The sequence below is a fragment of the Ischnura elegans genome, chromosome 12 (assembly GCF_921293095.1).
Source record: "Ischnura elegans chromosome 12, ioIscEleg1.1, whole genome shotgun sequence".
Taxonomy (NCBI): domain Eukaryota; kingdom Metazoa; phylum Arthropoda; class Insecta; order Odonata; family Coenagrionidae; genus Ischnura; species Ischnura elegans.
In genome coordinates, this window is record NC_060257.1 from 24,107,229 (window position 1) to 24,131,286 (window position 24,058).

At 38.4% G+C, this 24,058-nt stretch overlaps 1 protein-coding gene across 1 annotated transcript in view; it reads left to right on the forward strand.

Annotated features, from left to right (window-relative positions):
• The window catches only part of LOC124168967 (E3 UFM1-protein ligase 1 homolog), a 39,138-nt gene extending 15,645 nt beyond the window's left edge, over positions 1–23,493 (forward strand). Inside the window, exons 7-13 of the mRNA XM_046547390.1 lie at positions 1,268–1,444; positions 3,464–3,637; positions 4,371–4,645; positions 5,127–5,433; positions 9,852–10,018; positions 11,888–12,102; positions 22,913–23,493. Coding sequence (XP_046403346.1) covers positions 1,268–1,444; positions 3,464–3,637; positions 4,371–4,645; positions 5,127–5,433; positions 9,852–10,018; positions 11,888–12,102; positions 22,913–23,124 — 1,527 coding nt within the window. The 3' untranslated portion in view covers positions 23,125–23,493. The remainder of the gene's footprint in view (positions 1–1,267; positions 1,445–3,463; positions 3,638–4,370; positions 4,646–5,126; positions 5,434–9,851; positions 10,019–11,887; positions 12,103–22,912) is intronic.
• Positions 23,494–24,058: the final 565 nt, after the last annotated feature.

A 24,058-nucleotide genomic window follows, 5' to 3' on the forward strand; every position in this document is an offset into this window, starting at 1 on the left:
GAGGTCAACAGCTGTGTGAGTACCGTGGGATACTTACATTAGCGCATTTCCCAAGATCCGGTATCCCTCTCCATTCAGCACTAGCCCCCCCTCTGAGGCTTTCCTCTTCTTCGAAATAAAAAAAGGTCACAGCTCGCGCAGGGATCATATTACGAAGACCTTAGCTTCGAAAAAATACCGGGTTACACGAGAACAATAGAAACGTGTTTCGGGCCCTCCCTTTTCTCCCCCACTGACCTTTTTTTTCCTACCAGCTTCGAAGTTCCCCATTTCTTTGGAGGTCAACCGCTGCATGAGTCATCTATTAGCACAAAAGGTGTCTAAGAATGACTTTCGTCAATTGATGTTACACCTTTATTGAATTGAAATATTAGTAATGTGCGCGTAATTTCAAAAAGAATAAGACAAAACACGACGTATTTCTGAGTTTATTTAAGCATTTTACGCAAAGAAATAAATGTCAAAATACGACGGAGACGCATTCTGGCGAAACTCGATATGAGCAACAGAGCTTCTCGGAAGTTGATGCGGTATTTTTTTCCGAAAACATATATCAAGTTATAATTTATGAGTGGTGCTATAAATCTTTATTGTTACAGTCCCAGAAAAAGGGATATTTTCTCAGAATATTTGGTTTCTCCCTGATAGCAATTCCAATTCATCTTCTTATCTCGTGAGAACTCCCAAAGATGGACTGAAAATAATTGAAGAAAATCTGGTGGAGAAGAGCTTGTATTTTACAAAATGCCTCAGATTGTCAGCTAGCACTTGGCAGCAGGAGTGAGGGTAAAGCGATGTTAGTTGAATTAATTATATGCCCAATTGTTTCCATAAAATGAAAATATTCATTAATCAGCTAAATTCCTGTTCGAATCATTTAAAGGAAATCAAAATTACTCCCCAAAATCTTGTGTTGCCTGCTGCATAGGCAACCGAGTCAAACATACCAGCATTCATCATTTAGTATTCGAGGTATTCGAAATTCGAGGTATTCGAATATTCGAGCAATGATTTAATATTCGAATTCGATATTCGAATTCGAGAAATCTGCTATTCGACCCATCTCTAATTTTTTTAAATCGATTCAATATTTTAATGAATTGTTAGTTATAGCTTGGCCTCTAGATATGATGGGAATCTATGTTATGAATTTGTGCATTCAATGTATTAGATCTTAAAATTTCTGTGACATGCATTTTGATTTATTATTTTGATTGCCGTTGATAATTAAATGTGGAGCTAACAATTTATTGTTCTTTCTTCACAGCAAATCCTTCCCTCAGTTTTCTCCCCGGATGATGTTAGTCTTCTGTTAACCAAGGCACTGAAGAATCATGACAGTGGAAAGTTCCTCATATTTTGCCAGTCTTTTGTTGTCACAGAACCTTTCCTTAAGTCACTTGCTGAGCCTTTGGAAGCAATAGCTTTGAAAAGAGCAGAAGAGGTAATTATTGTTATTATAGTTTGGAGGAGTAATTTCTATATTTTGGTGTGTACAAATTTTTTTCGGATAAAGCGGTTAGGTCCTGGTTCTAGTTCTTGGCTCTGATTTTTAATGGAGTAATTCATTTCATTGCTCAATTTAAAAAATAGATATTTTCGTGGTGGTATTATGAAATTTGTTAAAATAATTCATCAAGTTGTCTCTCAAATGATTTTATCTGCAATATCATTCTACTGGAAGTGTATAGTGTTAATCATGCCCGAGAAAGTTTTTTGAGTTGTGAATTTATTACATTATTTTGGTAGTGAATATTTTTGGCTTCAGCTCCGATTTCATTTATAAATTCAGAAGCTGGTGAAACCAAAGAACTGAACTGACCCTTTGCTAATATTTATTCAAATTTTCAACAATTTATCATGAGTACTTAGGTGAAGGTTAATATAAATCATGTGAAAGTATATATTGTTTCATCCGTCTACAGAATTCTTTTCAATAAATGTGGTTTTGGGTGTGGGTCAATAAGTAGTGATACTCTTAATTAATTTATTTTATTGCTAAAATTTATCTTCACTCATTCACCTTTTAATCATATGTAATAATAATAATAACAACATTTATTTGCCTGGAGATCTTGGTACATACATGTTCCATGATATACAGTACGTCAATGTTCAGTTACAAGAAAAGAAATAGAAAATAAAAAATACCCATACAGAACATATTTATATAGTTAAATATTCATCAGTAGAATAAAATAAATGTATCTAAAAGAACTCCTTTACCTTAAATTGAAAAATAGACATTTTTTCCACACTCTTAATGTTTCTAGGAAGCTTGTCGTATAGTAGTAGTCCCATGTTATGGGGGAAAGGCTGGTTTTGCTGGTTCTGATGAACATGTAGATAGCCACAGTTCCTGGTATAGTGGTTTGAATGTTATTGTTGGTAGCATACAAACCAAAATTGTGTTTAGCACAAATAATTGCACTCAACATTTAAACATACGGAATTGGGAGAATGGAGAGTTTCTTGAAAAGAGGGCGACATGGAGCTCTAAGGGGTGCCCTGTAAGGGTGCGGGTTCTTGCCCTTGGTGTCGGGAAGCGAATAATCACACACAAGTATTTAAAGTTTTCACCCCAAAGTTTATTTCCATTCAAAAACCCAATTTCCAAATCATTTCAAGCAGAAGGCATGAAGTAGTAGTGAATATGTGGGTCCAGAATAGCCAAAATTTAGAACATTACCAAAGTCTCGGGAAGGAGAGGAGCTGCTGGTGATGGCACTGGTGGATAGCGAGGTGCTTCGGTCGCACGAGCCATACGGCCCGCACTTCGACTCCAACTGACGGCTACATTGCTGAGTCCGTCCCTGAGTGCGAATAGCATCTCCACCGTGCCATTATATAGGGAAGTGGAACCAGGATGTTTTCGTTCAGGAGGAAGGGGAAAGGAAGGGGAAGAGGAAGATTAGTCGTTCTCGAAAGTGAAAAGGTACAAATCCCGAGGCATAGATTGTCATAGCTGGCTATTCTGAGAAGTCACACAACAACATATTTATGCATATTTTGGAAATGAAAATCTTCCATTTCCGGATCACTACAGCCCTACACATCAGTCTCACTATCTTCTTTTGTATTTTAAAAACAGCATGAGCACAAGGTAAAGGGCCCCTAAAAGGGGTGCTATAAATAACATGGGAATAGAACTCACCATAATAGATTGAGATTATCACTTCATTGTTAACTGTTGACCTAATCGAGCGAACCAAAAAGCGCACTGCGCAGAGTTTTTTACTTAGACTAGAAACTTGGCTTTCCCAGCTTAGTCTTTACTATCGACGGTAACCCCCAGGAATATGTAAAAATTGTTGATCTTTGTACTAGTTAGTTTTAATTAGTATGGATATTTTTTTAATGTAATCGAGATAATCTAGAAATGTCTGGGAATTTCATATGGATGTACCCTGTATTTGCGGAAAAAAACAATTTTTTAAGAAGTGCATTGTAATTTTTTTTCTAGAGTGTGGCTTCTGGTGCCTATTTACAAGCACAGCTGGAGAGTGGAAAGATGTCGGGTAAAGGAGGATTCAGTAATTCCGGAGATGGTTTTGGTGATGATACCAGTGTCAAAGGCGATCGACGGGAGGAAAGGAGAAAAAAAGCTACCGGAGGAAAGGGAGGAGGGGGAACCCAGGTAAGATAGACTTGGTCCTTGTAGCCCTGCAAAAGAGCTTCCCTACTCGGCCACTATCGGTTGGCTGCTAGTGAGGCAAATACAGTCCACATTTTTGATGGAGAAATGGGCAAAGACCCTCTACTCTGGCGGTGCAATCAGAAACCTGAGACTGATTATAGTAAGCCCTTGACATACAAATGAGATGCATTCCGAGGCCTCGTTCGTAGGTTGAAAACCTCAAGCAAGACATCGAAAAGTGTAGTTATCCTGAATATAGCCTAAAGAAAACTTAATTAATAGTTAAGGTTTCTTTAGGTCGCCTCCGGAGATTTTAAAACTTACACTTATTTTATGCATACCCAGCAAGTATTGTAGTTTATAGAATTTTAAGCCAGCTGGGTGAAATACTTTTATTTTGAATGCTCTCAATTTTTGAGAGATCTGTCAGAAAACCCATGGCTATGGTGTTGATAAAAGAGTAAAATTATGCTTAAAAAGTGTCTGTGTCTGTAAAAGGGAGAGTACGTATACTGAAGGTTTTTTCTTTATACAAGTGCATAATCTTCTGCTGGGGAATTGAATACAGTCCTTAAGTCAGAGGTGTCCATTAACAGAGTTTTCTCTGTATCTCAACTGCTGGTTTTAGATTTGGATTGTGGGCATAAAGTTAAGTTAGGGAACACTGATGAAGGTAGCTTAAAATATTTTATATTAGTGTAATTATTGTAGGTTCAAATTGTGTTTTTTGTAGGGCCGGGAGACAAAAACCAAGTCTACTAAAAAGAAGCACTATGGTGGCAAGAGAGGAGGTGGGGACTCGGATGATGACGAGGATGAGGGAAGGGGTGGTGGTAAAGGAACCAGTGGGAAGGCCAACAAAGCGGGGCTTGAGTTTCTAAGGCTTTCAGAAGTGCAGGAAAAGCTGCAAGAACATGGGGAGCAGGAGAACAAAGCTGCATCACAAGCAGAGTTTCTGCAGGATGCATCTCCAGACCTAATATCTGAGATAGCATCTTTTCTTCATCCGTGAGTATGGAAGTTGTCATTGTCAATGAAATTATTGTCAGTACCATTAATATATTACATTCTAATTTTTAATGTCATCAAAATGTACAGCATTGATATTGTGGAAGTTTTGATTAGCTGGTTAGGATTGTTAGTGATAATAATATCATTTAAAATTTCTGTCATTCTTTTGTTTCTTTATGTATTAGGTGCCCTCCCCCCCCCCTGCCTTAATTCCTAGCTGCACCCCTGTATGCCACCATATTTCATACTCATGCCACATTGATTGGGCAAAGAAGTATTTTATTTTATCAGATTTTCCTATCAGTATATTTTTTTTCTCTTGTGATTGACTTGATATTGAATGTAGTCATGTTTAATGAACTGTGTGGAATGTTGTGATGTCTTTTGACTTTACTTTTGATATCTTTTATATGTCTTGTATTACAGGAAAATGGACTAATCTCTCATTTTTGTAACTTCTTTTACCCTCTTTTGCCAGGTCCATTCAGCGTAAAGCTGAAGCAGCTGCCCGTAACTTTTTGGAGACAGCTGTGGCATCGTCAGCTCAGTCCCGCAGGAAAATTCATGCCGAACTTCAAGAGAGGTTATCTGCCTTGCTCACTGATGTTCGGCTTTATGAGCGAGGAGCCAAGCTGATAGACAACAATCATGACGATGGGTCGTTGGGGCAATTTAGCAAGCATCTCCTTCGGACCATGTGTACTGATATTGCCAATGAGATTTTTGACTATGCCTCAAAAGAAGGGTCTGCAAGAGCAGGAGGTCCAAAGGAAATAACTACAGAGGTAATGTCAAACCTTTCTTTCCTGTCATAATGGTGCATCTAACCTTGAATGGTCCCCTTACATAGGCTTAAAGATGTATGAAGATTTCTCAGGATCATCACCGGGTCAGGAACTCCATATCTGCCGACGTTTTGATGTCCGACTCGGTCATCGTCCTCATGGCTGTGGACTACATAATAACAAGCCCCGATTCACAGCCCTGAGGACGATGACTGAGTCGGACATCGAAACGTCGGCAGATATGGAGTTCCTGACGCGGTGGCGATCCTGAGAAATCTTCACTCAGTCCATTCGCCGGGAAAGCACAAAATCTTTCAGGCTTAAAGATCTTTGAAATTAGCCATAGATCTTTGAAATAAAGAAGCTGACCGATGAAACTACAGTTGCAACTCGAAAAGACCTAAACATGGAAATATAATGCAAAAATATATTGGCTTTTTTCTGTCTGTTAATAGAAACTACTTCCCTTCATTGTGTAATATTTCATGTGATACTTAATATTCTATCAGTAAAATTTATGAAGTCACGATTAAAAATTTATCTTTTATATAATTCACGAGTTTTTATTGCCAAAGAAATCCTATTTTCTACATGAACCAGTATCATTTAGAAAGAGGTCATAAATCACTGCTTAAATTCCAGAGTAATACTGTAAAATTGTGTTTGAGTGGGTGCAGCATATAACTAGACCTACACTACTGCAAGACTTTGTTAAGTTTTTATAGCACTTAATAGATGTACTTTAGACTCTTGTTATTTTGTAGTTTGCGGAACCAAAAAACCAGAGGTTCTTAATAACATAGTTCGTATGAACGTATCTTTTAGGAATAATTGCATAAAACATTGTCAAAATTTCTTGTCTCTTCAATATCCGGTACTTAAAGTCTATTAAATGACTTGAAAATATATATAAACAAGAATATTTGTTTGGTTTTATCAATATGAGAATACGGCATGATGCAATCGAAGGTTGATATCTTCCCGACTACATTAAGTCCTCGGTATACGAACAAGATGCGTTCCAAGACCTTGTTCGTAAGTTGATAAATCTATGCAAGGCATCGAAATGAGCTGTTGTCCTGCAGAATGCAACACAGCATTACAACTTGGAGTTAACTCAGGATTGTGTTGAGCTAATCCAGCTGTAGGTGCGATGCTGCTGGAGCCGAAAAATATCGCTATCGGTGGGAAGGAAGGACGGGCAAAATGCTGAACAGTTCTTGACTTCACAACAGATTAAATGATACTTTGTTCAGAATATGCCCAATGTGCGAGTTTCTCTACCCCACACTGCGTTGCATCGGCCAACTCCAAAGACATCAAATTTGCAATTTTGTGCATGCTTGAATTTTTCGAATGTTCATAAAACAAATGTTTGTAAATAGAGGACATAATGTACGTCCAATTTACGGGAGTTACTGAGTAGGTTACCATGATTCCACAGGAATGAAGCTTATTATATGATATTGCGTGGATACTGAAGTATCTTATACTGAAGAAAGAACCATATTTTAATTAATGGATGCTCTTGAGCACAGCTCATACCTAAACGTAGTGCAATGATTATAACTCATCGCCGTATGCACCCTTCTAAATGCTGTTGCTTATTCATGGAAATTTGTAATAAAGTTTTTTTAGTAACCACTGGGACTGAGGTTTGTAATTTTGTGATAATGTTCCTTTTACCAGAGGATTGGCCTTTTGGTCGGGACCAACTATTTGCTTCGTAATTATGAGAACTTTGTAATAATGTTGTTCATATCAACAAGAGTCTACTGTATTTCAGATAATTTATTTCACACTGCAATGTCTCCAAAGTATTGGCTATTGTTAGAGGTCCGTGAATATCGCGAGACGCGAAATAACGCGAAATCGGTAAATAAAAACGAAATTTTGCGATTTCTGCGATTTTAGATGGATTAGCAAAAAAATCACATCTAATGAGTCATGATCTATTAAAGCCTAAGCCTTCATTGTTTAACGCTTCCGACGTTCATTTGCTCTATCACACTACGATTCCAAGGTCAATTGGTTTGTTTAGTCTCGCGCATAACGCATCAGCGTAATATCGTGCACTGTAGTGATTTCTTCGCCAGAATTTGCCGTTAAATCTATCACAGCCTCTCTCTGCAAATCCTACGTATCAATCCTGAAATATTTAGAATGAGGCGCTTTCTCACCTGAAGAATTAGTTACATATTATGAATTAAAAATGTGCGGAAAGAAATTTAATGCGGCCGCGGAAGAGTGGAAATACAAGCTCACGCGCCCGGTATGCGGCAATGCCGAGCAAATTCCGGTGACTCACCGCGACACATTAGACAGTTGGATAACTTGTTGCAGGAAAACCTTGAGTGTGGGTCTAATGTAACCATTTCGTTGACTTAAACACGGCCGCTGGCCAGGACTGGGCCGCCGTTCACGGCACGGCCCACAGCGTGGCAGAGAGTCATATCGTCTGAAAGCGGCCTGAATTTCACCCCATCGCGTCGTGAACGGCGGCTGGCAAAAAGTTGTTTCGTCAGAAAGCGGCCTCAATGTAGTACTGCCTGTATTTCACGCCGTAGACGGCACACCGCTAGGCCGGATTGAAATGGGTGCCATGGTGACCACGGCAGCCGTCAACTGTGCGATTCGATTCGTTTAAAAACATCCATAGAAGCGTATGGTTATTTGAAAGCACGAAGCTCTAACAGTAGGGGGAAGGAAAGGAAGGAACAGAAAGGATAGGAGGAGGGGGAGGTCTCCTTATCAGCGGACGGATCATCGGATATTCGGCTCTCTACTGAGTTTCATGAAAAAAAAAATCATTTCGACATTGGCCAAATCTAATATCTAATTCTTCAGATGAGAAAGTGTCTCATTCTAGATGTTTCAGGATCGATAAATGGGAAATCATTTTTCATGTTTCTTTGAATCCTATTATGTGTGCTTCTTTCACTGTCTTTCCTGACCGATTGGCAATAGCTGTAATCAAAACTAAGCGATTTTGTTGTATCTAGCTGCTGTCCTACCTTCCCTCAACACCTGGGTGAGTGGTATTGAAAGGGAACCCACGACATGAAACATTTCGGCCAATTTGTAAGTTATACAGTACTATGGTTATACCGCAGCTACCCAGCACTCAGTTTGAAAACACCATTGTGATTGGTTGTGTTTTGTGGTTGGACTGTTTTTTTATTGTAGTTCCATAGCTTTAAGTATCGAATGAAGGATAGGAATTTTAAAATGCCTAAAGCTAGTGATACTGTTCATACCAGGGTAAGTGAATTCAGCTGAGAAGGATTTCATGTGAAAGACAGAGTATTACTGTGCAAAGTTTGCGATAAAAGATTTGAATATGAAAGATGTGACACTTTGTTAAAGCGCATCAGTAGCGATACACTTACACATGCGAAAGAAAGGGCACCCGCAAAACGACAGCTATCATTTGAACATACAGTCACTCAGTCAAAGAAAACGAAGAGCTTGTTGTTCCTACTACTGAAGCATTTTTAAAGGCTTTATTTAGTGTAGAGGAACTTGACAATCCAAAAATTCTGGAATGGCTCTCGAAGTATACACATATGTATGGTAGTGGGAATTTGCTGTTTGCGGATCGTATTCACCAAGACTACGTACTTGAACCATTCATATACCTTGAACCAATATAAGTTGAACCATTTCTTTCATTTAGTATTATCAGAAATTTTGTACAATCGAAATTGTGTTAAATGTTATGTAAAATGCTTAATAAAAGTATAAGTATTCATGAAATGTGTACCATATAATAATAAAACGCGTATAAACGTGGGAAAATTGTAGCATTATAATAACACTGCCAAGATTTACTGTAACACCGAAATCACATGGTTTTAAAACAAATTTTAGCAAAAAGTAAAACCACTTTCACGGACCTCTAGCTATTGTCAAAAATTAAAGTTCAACCCTTAGCCAAACTTCCAAAAATAAAGTACAAAATAAAGGTATTTAATAAACGATTTAAATTTTTCCTGGTGAATACTTCTGACTACTTGATAAAAGCATTAAGCTGGCTGCAAACCCGAGAAATATTTGTTAAAGGTATTTATTTATACTTAAAACTATGTAGTTTAGAACTGCTGTGAATTTGAGCTCAGGCAGACTGAGCTTTTTGAGCTCTTGATGGTGGAGGTTAGTGCTACGTGAGTAAGCTTCTCCAAAGCTCTTTCCAGCCTTTCTGACCCATGTGTCTCTCTGGGTTGACCAAATATTTTGATGCTTTTGCAAGGCTCTAGTCAATACCTTGTGTAAGTATAATCATTGAGAAGGTTGAAATCAATAAGTAAATTTGTAAGGACTTAATTTTTTCACCATCTTTTGGACTAATTCTCATAGAATGTCCAAATCCTTCCCGATCCTTTTTTTGTACTCTTACCCATGTGTTTATGTTATTTCAGATAAGGGTCAAAATTTTAAATGAGGTAACTCCACAAGTGCGGGAAATTTTGATGAAATTGCACAAGTCCCTCTCAGGAAATTCAATTGAAGAATTCCTCGCTACCTGTGAAGGAGCGTTGACTGTCTGTGATGTTGTTTTAAGGAAACAGGACAAGAAGAAGGAGAAGTAAGTCAATATTTTAGTGATTTAATTGCTATATTTTTTAAAACTTTATACTGGCAGGTATTTGAATCCAAGTTGTCTGATCTGACCATCCCTTGTTTCAAGCTAATATTTTACTCCGGTTAGTTACATTTTTATCCCCAATTGAGATTAATATTTATGTAGAATGTATATTACCATGAATCTAGTAAAATTTTTAAAAGATAGTCTGTGAAAAGACGTTTGAGTGTCCAGCATTATTTTGCTAACATATGGTGAGCAATGGTGATGCTAATTAAGGATGGGTTGTAACCAATTCTGGTTATGTTCCTGGAATTGCCACTAGGTTTTTTTTTATTAAATAAGTTTTTCATTGGTATAGAATAATTAGCAAAGGCTATTACTAATTTTCATTTGGCTGTAATGAAAACAGTTAACAATAGAAAATTTAGTCGTTTAACCAGTGAATAGGACCTTGGCATTACTCTATTTAAAGTCACTCCCTTAGTGAACTTCTTCATTTCTGGTGTTGGTTGTTGGTTGCTGTAGTGAAAGTGTTGTCATTGCATTATTTATCCTTTCTCACTCACCTAGTGATTCAACGTAAAGGTTGGAATGGATAGTTAAGGTAGAGCTCACCTTATACTTAGCCACAGCCATGTGCAATTCACAAATTCATAGTAGGGAGGCCTGTTCCTTACCCTGGACCACCTTGCACTTGGAGTATTTTGTTTTGTGGTCCCCTTAAGACTTTCCTCAGGATTTGAACTTGGGATCCTATGATCTGCAGCCAAGCTCTCTACCCACTAAGCTACGATGCAACTTTTTTCGTAGCTATTCTTGCTCATTAACTCTTCAAAACTGATCAATAGGTACTTGTATTGAATTATGTTTATATTTCATCATCATCACTGGTCAATAATTGTAAGATTGGTTTCGTCTATATCTACATACCATCCTGCAAGCCACCTAAAAAGGCATCTGGCAGGGGATGTTAGGACACCAGCTGTTCACTTATAAAAAGCAAATGCTCTTACAAGATTACGACTAACATTTATTGAAATCCTTTATGGTTCGAGGAAAAAATGAAATCCCATATCTATCCGTTCGACAAAATATCTCTCTTACTTTATCGCTGGACCTGGAAATATAGTGGGGCTCTAAGATGATGTTCTCTGTGTCGCTCTTAAATATATCTACATATTCTCAAATTTTCAAGCAACACCTTGCGCGCAGCCTCTGAGTCTCTAGCGGCTCCCAGCCTAATTCGCTTAACGTCTGGGTAATGCTGTCTGTACACCCGTAGCAGTTTTTGATAAAACATGCAGCTTTCCCTTTTTATTTTATTCCGTTCACAGATTATCTTTCTGCTCTGGATCCCATTTGCTCACTACATATTCTAGGTGTGGTCGGACGAATGCAAAATAGCATCACTCTATCACTTTCTCATTGAAAATTATCCCAGAATACGCTTGACGAATCCTAAATACTAACTTGACGCAGCTCTTCACTCAGTTCTCCTATCAGCTGACCTTTTCACACCTATAAACCTATTTCTTCCCTTTCACATTCTTCTTTACCAGTTCCATATATTTTGTTTAAGGTCTTCCTTTTCCGTTCTTGCCATCTACCTGTCTCTCAATGATTGTCTTAATCAGGCCATCATGTCTCAAGAAATGGACTCAAGGTTTTTTTCTTCTACTTATCAAGCTTTTTATAAGGATTCTATATGTAATATTAATCAAATTAAGTAAAAAGGATTAAAATTAAAAGTTTCTCTGAGCTCTGGGGGGGTTTTATCCCCTAAACCCCCTCGCTGCATGTCTGGGTTTTACTTATTATATTTTCATGAATTGATAAATTTAATGTAATGAAATTGGATCTTTCTTTTAGGGTGCAGATGCAGGCCCACCGAAGTGCCCTTCTGGAGAAACTGAATGCTGTTACAGATGACCCTGCACTTGCCTTACATTTGGCATCCTTGGTATTATTCCAAGCTGCCACGGGACAAATTCTCCATGCCTCTGGGAAATTTGTGCCAAGCATTCTGTCTTTCTTACGTCCTCACCTTCAAACTGAAACCAATGCCACCCTCCAGTCTTATTATGGTAAGTTCATTGACTCCAGTTGACCAATAGTAGTTACTAATGCAAACTGTGTGAAAAATCCACAGAGAAAAAAATCATTCGTCTTGACTGGGATACAAACCCATATCCCCCGATTTACAGTCGAGTGCTTTGCCCAGTTAAGCTACCGAGGCATCATTCTCCCTTGTGGAAATTTGAGGACTATACTGGACAAGGTGGTATGGACTGCTGGGCATATGATGTGAGAAGCATACCTAATGGTGCGCACAGTGCCACAGCTGGAGAGCACAGCTCAAACTTTGAACACATACAGGTGTTAGCTCTTGATTTGGGGGTTCCAGGTTCGAATCCTGGTCAAGGCGAATGATTTTTCCTCTGGATTTTTTGCACAATTTGTGCATTGAGGGTGACTGTAAATTTATCACCGTGGCTATTCGCGGTTTACTTAAATTACCAATGCAAATTTAATTTATTAAGTGTCACCTTTACGCCACATTTTTTTCTCTCTTACAATTTTAGAAATCGCTGTTACAACTCATCCCCATTCGTTTAATTTAGTTTCTTTGCAATTTCTTTATTTTCATATTAGTTTATGGGTTTTAAATGCAACTCTGGATTATGCCTTACCACGTGAATTTGAGGATGCGAAGTATCTAAATTAAACAAATGGGGATGAGTTGTAACAGCAACTTCCAAAATTATAAGAGAGAAATAAAAATTAGCCTTCACCGGGACTCGAATCTGGGACGCACGCGTCAAAAGTCACTAGACTAGTGCCCTAATCGACTACACCCATGTCTCGTATAGCGCAAGGGATGCGTTCCTTGGGGTCTTTGCGCTATAAGAATTTGCGTTATACGAGAGCGTTTTAACATAGGGAAGATAGGGATGCGTTCCTGGTAGCATAGGTCTTGGGTATTGAATTTCCTCTAAAACATCTATATTCCCATAAAAAGCCTTAGAAAACATTATTTCTATAAATATTTATAGTTTAAAACATCTTTAAAGATAGTATTCACGCATTCAAAGACTTTTATTCACGTTAAAAAAAATTCTTACGTGCTTTCGAAATTCCGTCCTGTCGTGCGGGTGGGCTAACATCTGCTATCTCAGGGGATCGTAATGCGTTGCCGGCAGTTGATGATTTTTCAAACTTGTCTAAAAACAGCTATTGTGTCACCCAGGCCCTTTTGTCGCTCATCGAAATGACAGGAAAATGCTACTTTAAATGCCATTTCATAGCTAGCGGAGTTTATGAATGATAAATAATTTTAATTTGAAGTCCTCCGAGTCATTAGCAGCTACGTGAAACAGTCTTTAAATGCCTTGAAACCTGACCCAGGTTTTCCTTCCCTGAAAATGAATGAACGAGAATGCATTCTTTTCCAAAAGAATATCGTCTCATCAACACTTAAAACTAGTTGAGGGGGAAAGGAGCCACTTTCAATAACAGCTTGGAGTTCATCAGAAAATGTTGTGGTGGCTGCGCTATCAACACTTGCAGATTCACCTGATATCGCCGCACTGAAAATACCTGCTTGCCGTTTAAATTCTGGAACCAACCGGAGCTTTCACTTAATGTCTCGGAGCGATTACCACTCTCGTCTTTTTGTACTGATTCACCATGAACTTTCCGTATGTGTAGACCGCTTGGTTGAAGTTGGTGCGGCTGAGGTCACTGATATTTTAGCTTCGTCTTTATTCAGAATAAGGCATCGTGAGTTTAAACTTCCGCGCAATATCGCTTTGACGCTCTCCATTTTCAAAGCAATTGACCTCTCTCAAGTCCTCTTCTAGGTTTATGGTTTTTCTTGATTTTTCTACATGCATTCCTATTTTTTGCCATATTCTCTTGGTTTTTACCCTGTATGGCTCTATCTAAATCACTTTCTTCTGCTGAACTGTATTCCTGAGACGCAGAAGGGCTATGACTGCGGGGAGGGAACGAAGCCATTGTGTTTGAGACACTATAGCGGACCCTGTTATGTGTTGATGCTATTCATGCGCAACTCTGTCACCGCTCCATTTCTCCCCCGTGAATACCGATGACCTTGAAGGCTTTAGCGTAGACTCTCTACCAGGAGGGCAAGTCTGTAACTCTGTTCTCTCCCGAAAATGGGAGAAAGGAGATTCGTGAAGCGCCTGCGCGAGAGTTGTCGCCCGCCCCAAGTCTCTAGGGCGCCCCGCCGGAGAAAGGAGACTATTTGTCGCCTGGGAGAGTACTAGTCTCCCGACCCAAGTCTGTAAGCCCCCTCAAGCGCCTTCCGGCGCCCCAGACGGGCGCTTCAGTTATGCCTCGTTCAGATTACGATAGTCCGAGCCGTCGTCGGAACCAGCCCCCGGCGTCCGCGGCTCCACGTACGTTCCCTTACTGTCCGATTAGTTCCCATACCGGCCGTCAAGCGCTAGCAGTACACTCGTCCGGTCGTTCCGGGCGTCGTTACATGGGTTGATATGGCTGTGAGGTAACTTGATGCACTATATTTATAAAAAATTTGTAAGCCGTGCTTCGCGCATGTACTCACTCTTACGCGCTTCAGTTTTAAAGAATATAAAATAGCTTTATTCGTGAAAACTGGTGCAGTAGCTTCCGTAAACGGTCATAAAATAGTCTACGAAATCGGGTGTTTGAATGCTTAATCCAGCGGGGATAAATAATAAAGGTGTGTTTTTTGTAGATCCCATTTCCGCGAGCCATTTAAGACAAATAGGACGATGGTGTGAAGATAATATACCCACCTGAAAAGGACATCGGTCGAAATTACCTTGCAATGGAAGCAAAACTGCGAAGTGTTAACGGAGAATATCGGTAAGGTACTCAATAGCATGGACAGAAGTATTAGGCTGAAAACTTAGTAAATGAAGCGGCAATAAAGAAGCAATGGCAATCTCCCTTTACTATTCCTAGATAGTTGAGGAGAAACGAGTGCCGACCTAGCCAAAAAGCTTTCGCGTAACTTTGCCGCTACAGCTTTCACATTGATTATTTGTAACAAGCGTAACTGCTAAGTAAGTCCTCTCAACAGTAAAACTTAAGACCGAATATTTAACTCTCGAGTTCCATAGCTCAGACCAATTAATTTTCTTTTCCAATACCCACCGAAAATCATCTTTTTTTCTACTTTTCATTAATTTTTTTCCTATCTATCTCCTCACGCCTCCCCCATTGTTTCGTCACTGCTGTATTAGCTGCTCCATTCCTTGGATAGATACCAATATGAATTCCTATAAACTGAAAATATTAATCCTTATGATAACTGTAATTGTAGATTCAGAATCTGGAAAGCAACACACGGCATACTTATACTTACAAGCACTACAAGCAAAGGAATGGTTAAACAATATAATGGTGTGAACGATCAAAAAAGATATTTCTACAAGGCTAAAATGAATAGCATTTATTTTTTCAAAAACTTTAAGTTTCTCCTTCTGGAGGCATACTCTCGGCCAACCTCGGCATTCTCCACCCGTGCAGCTTGCCTCATCCTTGAATTCAAAAACTGGACAATGATGGCAGCAAGCATCATTTCTCGATGCTCACTGCACGGGAAGGAAAGGTCGTTCCTTTTGAGGATATCACTAAGAATAAGTTCGCTGGCATTCCAGCATTTGCCATATTTTTTAAATCGCACTTGAAGCGGAATTGCACTTGGTTGGACAAAATTGTTGATTTTCCTGATATTGCATTTCGCAACCTTCAAAGCACCTCAGGTTCGTATTTTCCTTGTATTCTAATGGTGATATGGGGTCCCCTGGGATATTGTCCTAGTAGTCTTATTTTTTAATTGGTACCTACGAATTTAAAAAGAGAATAGGCCTTTTAGTTGATGTGCCGAAGCCAAAATATGGTACATCCAGTGATGAAAACTCAGCTAGGGGCTTTTTCAAAAATTCTCGCCTATCGGCTGAGCCTACTGGCGAGGGTCAATATTTTTGAATGCTTTCTTTTCATTGTTGCAATATAACATCTTTTTATTATTGCTTTATGCAGTATTTTTCACATGATATAACATAGTTAATTAATTTTCAGGAGTAGAGGAAGAGTTAATCTTTCACTTCTCAACAATTTTAAGGTCTTTGTGTTGCGGATTTTTGATTGATTCAGTAAAATTTAAAAAGTTCTGTATGGATACAGCGGAAAATTTTGTGAGACATTATGGTTGGTTTTACAAGCCACCCACTGTGCAAAAAGTGGTGCAGATGACATCGAGTCGGCTCTTCTTCGTATTGGAGAACTGTCGGAGGAGGCCCAGGAATCTCGCAATAAAGACATTAGAATATATCGTGAGCATCACGCGATAAAAATATCTCGACTTCAAACTAATGAGGATATTTTCCGGAGACTGATCCTAATATCGGATCCTTTTATTAGCACATTAGGAACTGAACTAAACAAATGCCGGGGCCTTAAATATCTTCCGCAGGAGGTTCGTGATCTCTTGGTCTTGCAAGAGTCTCAAAATTCTTCGAGTGAATGAGAAGAGGAGGATGGGAGGGATTCAGAAGAATCTGATGCTGAACAATTGTAATACATAATTGTAAATTTATGAGGAATTAACCATGCTTTTATGAGAATAAAAGAGTCACTTAAATACTATTTTGACACTAATTTATTAATTACTTTTTAGTCCATACAGAAGAATCTCTCGAAATCTGGAAATCGTACCTCTTTAACGTAAGTCAATGCACCAAAAAACCCTACTTTTAGCCGTTTTTTTTGTTTATTGACTAATTTGAAAGAATATTAACTCATTCTATACAACTAATTATCATTTATTTTCATATTTTATCATGATTACCGTTTATCTATGCAGTCAGCGTTACAATTAGCCAGTTAATAAGTTAAAGTTCCACGATATCGCATGAAATAATAGTTTTTTCGTAAAAATAACTGCAGAAATGAAAATAGCTCGCCAAATAACATGTAGGGAGCAATTTTTCCAAACATCCAACGAAAATCTGATTTTTGCCTGACTTTTTCGCGATCCGGACCACTGTGCGACGTTTCCCTCGTTGTCCGTGATAATCTTCTCACGAAGAATATCGGATTCAATAAAGTGTTTTTCACAAACAACTTGCGGATACTTGACGATAAAATTATCACGAGGAATGCACCTCTGCCACTCAGCTCGTAGTCTTTCTTCCCTTGACACCAAAAAGATATGCACCTTTTCTAAGTTAGAGTCATACCCAGAGGTACATACAACCTGGCACGATACATCTTTTGCCCACCATTTTCCTTTTAAATTGAAATAGAGAGTTTTTCCAACTCCTAAACACTCGATCAACGATATACCATAAGTAAAACTGGCCTCCGTTGCAGGAAAAGACTGTAAAAAAACGTGGTTTATCGCAATGAATCACCAAGACGCATTACTTCCCATGCAATCGCAAGGCTGACGTCGGACGAGTGCACAAGTAGCGCCAGCGGTGAAAATGACGAACTAATCGGACAGTAAGGGTCGCATGAGCCAGCAGGGGAGAGGTAGGGAGAAGCCGGGGGCTGGTCGGAACTATCGTGCATTCACACAACTATGGTTGAAACCTGTGCTGCTCTCTAGTGCTGACATCTAAAGTGAACGGGAAATTGATAATTAGCAAAGCTGTTGTGGTTTGCATTGACAAGATATTACTGTTTTCAACGTGTATTTACCGAATAATTTTTCTTCCGCCCATATTCTTCCTTCCTAGGACAAATCCATGAAATGTCCATGAAAAAAATAGAGCTTCACGAGCATTTCGTCTTTCTCTTGTCGCTTCCGTTTCCGGTCTCCCAGCGCCTAACCATCGTAAAGTGGCAACGTTCGGAACTACGTCAACTATAGTCAGAACTTGCATTCACACGGCTAGTTCGGTCAACTATCGTAAGGACGACGGCTCGGACGATCGTAATGTGAACGGGGCATTATGTCCCCCTCAAGAGCCCGACGTATCTCTTTCTCCCATGGAGAAAGTGCGTATCTCGACAGTGTTTTGTTGTATTTTCTCAATATGGCGCGTTTTCATTCAAACCATAGAATATTATTGCTCGTATATGAGGTGCATTTAAAAGAAGTGGGGCAATTACCACCAGTGAGAAATTGTTGCGGGATATAAATAAACCGTTTGAGGCGAGGGAGGAAGATTTCCGGCCGCATTAGCGGAGAAGGTTGTCCTATCCGTCCTTCGATGGTCCGATTCTCTACCTGCTGAAAATCCATCACCAATACTTAGCTGGAGGGCCTTAATAACAGACAAAAACACCGCAATCCTATGAAATGACAATAATCTGTAGCTCTGCATTCTTTTCGTTTAAGTAGCGGGGTTTAGAAAGCTAATGCTAATTCAGAGAGCGCAAGAAAAGCAATTTAAATAATGGAAAATAACTTCTAAGCAGTTACCTATGAAAAGCAATAGATAGTTATTGAAACACAAGATATGCCCTTATTGTTAAAAGAAACTTGTCCCATGACAATGTAACAGAGTTTCACCTTTTCATTGGTTTCACGAATACTACTGCTCAGCAAAACCGTCTGCACACATGTGAGATCGCGAATCGGTTCCGCTGTCAACACATACACAAGCTATAAATGTACTTCAATAATAAATGAATATCCACAAACTAAATACTAGCAAACACCGTAAATATAAAGTGAGACATAGGCAAATAAAATAATCAAAAACTGGAAATCACTTCCACTCTTTTATTCATCACGAACAACTTACAATCACCAAGCTCGTTATGATGAAAACAACTATTAATTCACTGATTTAAAGCCAGAAATTAGCATACGAAAGAGGCACAGGTGACTTCTCTCACTATTATTCGTAAATATACTAGAAAAAGAAACTTCACACACAGCTTTGATCTTGATAGCTTGATCGTGAAATGTCAATGTACCTATACGATGAACAACGGAGGTGAACACGACACTGACAATGTTTACATTGCTGTCAGACATTAATCGATACGGTAATAGCACTGTTTACAATTCAATCACGATGGAGCAATGATAATTACAACTCTTAGCCGATAATTTTCAACCTATCCAAACTTTGCACATTGCAACCACTGGCACTGTGATTATCAGCAGAAGATTTACGAGAGTTGTCACATTGACATTAACACAATTTTGGCACAAAAGATGTTTGCACAAATCTGCAAGCAGCGAGCAAAAGCTGTATTCATATTTGAAATATACTCTTAATTTTCAACTTTGGAGAGGTCGTAATTGACACGAGATGAAGAATTTAACAAGGTGACAAGCAAAATTTACCGGCACTTGGATTTAGCCTTGCAACCGCTTGCAAGCGAGGAATCACTGCGCGCGGTCAAAAAAGTAGTCCCGACTTTGGTAAGTCATAATGAGGTTATTATGTATTCAATTTAGAAAATATTTGCATGGCTGAATTTTACATAAAATTAAAAACATTTTAAAATGGCACACGATTAATTTTTCGATAAATCAAGCTCCAATATCAGATTCGCCTTAGAAATTTTTCATACTACCCATCGGAGCGAGTTGTCTCCCATCCGGTCGGGAGAAACAGTTCTCTCTACTAAGTTACCGACTTGGGTCGGGAGACAATTTTGGGGGAGAACTCTTTCTCCCAAACGAGGCGCCCCAAGTTACCGACTTGCCCTCCTGGAAGGCAATCGCCCGGTAACCTACGACGGCAAAAATACGTCTCAAACCGTATTGCTGAAAAAAAAACTCTTTTCCACTAGCCCCACGCTTAATTAACGATCTAAATTATTTATTATCATTCTGTTAAGGAGAAGAGATAAATCTTCGGTAGGCCGGCTATCTAGACCCAATGACGAGTAATACTTTTGGCAATTGCGCAGCAATGAATTTCGATTAATATATAAACAAAAAAGAAGATTTGAGGCAAGAAATAATATTAATATGCGTAAATTGTTAGAAATTTCGTGTGTACTTAGCGCAAGTTCACGTTTTATCACAAGAGCGTTTAAGATTTTTGATTAGGCTACACTGCGTTGCAATGTTTCCCCGAGGAACGAATTTGCGCTATATCGAAATTGCGCTAATCGAAATTGCGCTATACGAGACATGGGTGTACACCACTGAGGTAATTGAGAGGGAGTTTACTCAAGGGAAGTGATGGTGTGCGAAATTTTTACACGCGAATATCTCTTGAACCCGGACCTATGTGGAAAAAACACGCGACTCTTTTTCTATCTTACCTATATAGTTCCAGAAAATAACATTGGCATCCAAACATCACTCTTGCTATGTTTCCTTGGCTGCTATTATGGATGGAATAGCATCATGCTATTCTTCGATATTGCAACCGATGTTGCTATAATATAGCGTATTGCAACGCCTATGCTATTTGGTATTACGAACGGTTGCAATTCGTGTTTTTACTACACCGGAAGACGTAATTCTCAGAATAGCATAGGCCCGTTGCTATTTACTATTATGAACGGCGAATTGCAACCGGTAGGCTTGCTATAATATTACGCGGTCTTCGATGCCGAGCAATTCGGTATTGCAACCAGAAAACGTGCGCATTGCGATGTCGAATTGTTTTTCTGAGGTTAAAGTAACCTAATCAAGCATTGAAAAATGGAATAATAGCCAAAAATAAAATGATATCAGCTTTATTTTAATTAAATAATAGTAGCATAAGTGATGAATATTTAACTAGTTAAGTGATTTGGTTAGGAATTAACATTCGAGCTTAATATATGAAGCACAAGCTTGCTTCATCGACAGTACGAAAACAATAACAATTAATGCAAAGAATTACTACCATTAGCCCAAATTTTACGTGTTTTATTCATATTTACAATTCATAATTTTATTTCATCACTTGACTTGCTACTAAAAATATCCTCAATGTAGGCTATCAGGTCCATTCTTGAAAAATTTCAAGCTTGTGTTAACACACTAACTCGCCAAATATATTAATAGTTATAGCTTTCAATGAAAACCATATATTACCATAATAATACCATATACTTTGATCAGCCGTTCATTTCCTCAATTGGACAGTATATACAAATACATGCAACGAGTCGAAATTGTTTTCCCCACTATTCGCTGCCTTCTACAATTAAAACTAAAAATTTACTAAATTATAAACACGGGCAGTCGACTTGAATTACTTGCTTGAAAACAAAGGATTTCTCCGAACACCAATAAAGTTTCCGAACAAATATGATTCACCACAAACGTTTAATGGAATATCCATGCACTACATCATTAATGCAATATATATCATGTGGAATTGAATACAAATTGTTTCCTCTATAGACAAGTAAGTTATTCACACAATTAAGTTTCAGTTTATCGGCACAGTTCAGGGTCTATCAAAAATTTCAGTGAGCACATAATAAAATCAGCTGATACGAAAACAATGATAACTGACACAACAGCACTTTCCACACGATTCACTATTGCTAGATTCACTTTTTCACAGCTGTTCCATCCATCCTCAAATTCACCATCACCTCCCTCTGCTTTTTCCAAATATGCAGCTGAAATATCGATACTATTCCATCATAATACATGAAAGCACAGCTGTGACGTTGCCACCTACTTCATTTCCTAAACAGAGAATGAACACTGAAATTAGGGAGTCATATAATATATAGATAACATTAGAAACGAAAGCTTCTAGTTCATACAGTAAAACGATATCGTCACGAGCAATACAATAAAAGTTGATACATATTAATTCTGATATGCAACAAACAGACTTCGAAGCCTAACACATTTACGAAGAAAATCAAACATATTTAGCTTTCAATGATTATTTCGCATAGCATATATCTCACGGTAAAGGACCGATCGGATATAGGTAAATGATTCAATATTTATGCCCGATAAATCATCATTATAACAGTAAAATTATGACCTAACCCACCTGTCTGAAGCCATTGTGATATTATCAAAACAACAACAATCAGCTGATTTCCTAAACGAGATTTTCAAAGCATATTATATAAATCCACGGTTTAATATAATATTTAAATGCAAATGAAGCAATTATTTGTGATTGCAAGTCAATATTCCATAAAATACAGAAAAATATATAAAATATCTTCTCCCTCATTGGTTGCGCAAACTGTTCAGAAAGTTTTTCATACGGGAAGAGGCGGAGCTTCCAAATAGCTCGCGCAAGAAATAGCATGCTGCTATTCCGAACAAAATTATTACTACGCTTCATTCATAATACGGGGTCGTTGCTATAATGACCCGCAGAATAGCGTATGCTATTTTTTGCAACGCTTATCCATAATAGCAGCCCTTGTATGATAAGAAATCTAAGTTGACAGTCAGGATCACATTAAGCGGTTATTGTTACCAACCTTTTTTTTATTTGTAAAATTAAATCCTCGTTAAGGAACTTAAAAGGGAGGAGTTGACGTAAACCCTGGTATATCAACCATCTGTGCTGTAGCAATCTCGCTGTGACAGTGGGAGAAAAACATGAGTAACGATAATGTACGGCAATTCTGGAAGATGACACGATAATGAACAAAAGGGAGTATTTTAATGAAAATTGTGGCATTTGGTTGTATGCGTTGTCGCTCCTAATGTTTTTGCTGAAAGTACTTATAAATGTGTTTGGAATTTGTGTTTACTAAATTTGTGAAGTCACGGCTTGTGCCGTTACCTCCGATTTTCTTCATGGGGACTTATCCAGGGCTAAAATGTTAAATATTTATGTGCTGATTTCCATTTGATGAATTAAAAGTGAACGTTACAGTGCTTATCCATGTTTAAATAGGGCTCTTTTTATGCAAGGTGTGTTATCAGGAAACTTCCTCTTTTCTATGTGATTAACTCTGTGATTCGTTTGTTCTCTCATATTGTAGATTCAGTTTTGAAACTGCTCACAATGAGCTCTTCAAATAATGATGGAGATGAAGCTGGCAAGCAGAGAGCAGAAGTTGTTAATTCATTGATAAATGGGCTTCCAGGAATCAAAGAAATTGCTTGCAACTTCAAAAAATCTTCCGCAGTTGAGAAGCAGGCTGCAGCACTCCAGGATGACATTAACAGTGCTCAAGATGCCACTGGTGACTGATGTACTTTCCCTTTGAAGACTGCAATTAATATTGCAGATGTGCGCTTCCCGTGTGTGGACTGAGTGTTCGATGTACATGTAAAAAGAGGTTTGAGTGATTTTACATCCTAACTCATCAGTATGTCATGCTAACTGTAAGACATAATGTTCTGGGACTGTTGGACTGCTACCTTGATCAATTATCCTTTCTCAGCCTTTATGTACATATGCATTTCCATGAAATCCCATCTTTGCAACTGAAATATTTTGAGTTTATGATGAATATTTGGGAAAATTATTGGTTTGAGGAATGATTTTCATCTCTATATTCGTGGATTTGGTTTAAATTTCAAATTATGCTGGGAACTTGTAATAAAATATTTAACTACATTTATGAATCGAATTTATGCTCTACTGAGCTTCCTCATTCATGAGTGATCCCTCCAGGCTTGACATAGTGGATACCCAGATGTATAATTGAAATGGGGTTGTTATTTGGTATGATTACACATGGAGTCTCAAGTAAGGCCTGCATTCATTAGAATTATGTATTTTTATACTTTCTGTATCAAGAGGTGGGCCTACTGGGCAGGATGTTGAATGGTAGAACTTGTGTGACGTGTAAGAAACTGTGATGAGAAAACGACGCAAAGGATGCAGCGGATGCAACTGGAAGTCGCTTACGAGGTTCATGAGCAAGAGATGCCCTAATGTACTAACTTTGGTTACAATCCGTCCAGCCATATGAAAATGCATTGAGGACAGGCAAACAGACACCCTCTTTTATATATGTACATTGATAATAGGTGAAGAGGGAGGAAGTAAAAGAGTTGCGAGGTAAAGATAAGTCACGATGAAAAAGCTATCCTCCCTATTCAATCATTTGCTTGTTAGTGTATGATTATGTAACACAAAAGTTGGTGCCTGATCTTCACGAGTTGTTCATGTGACTAGA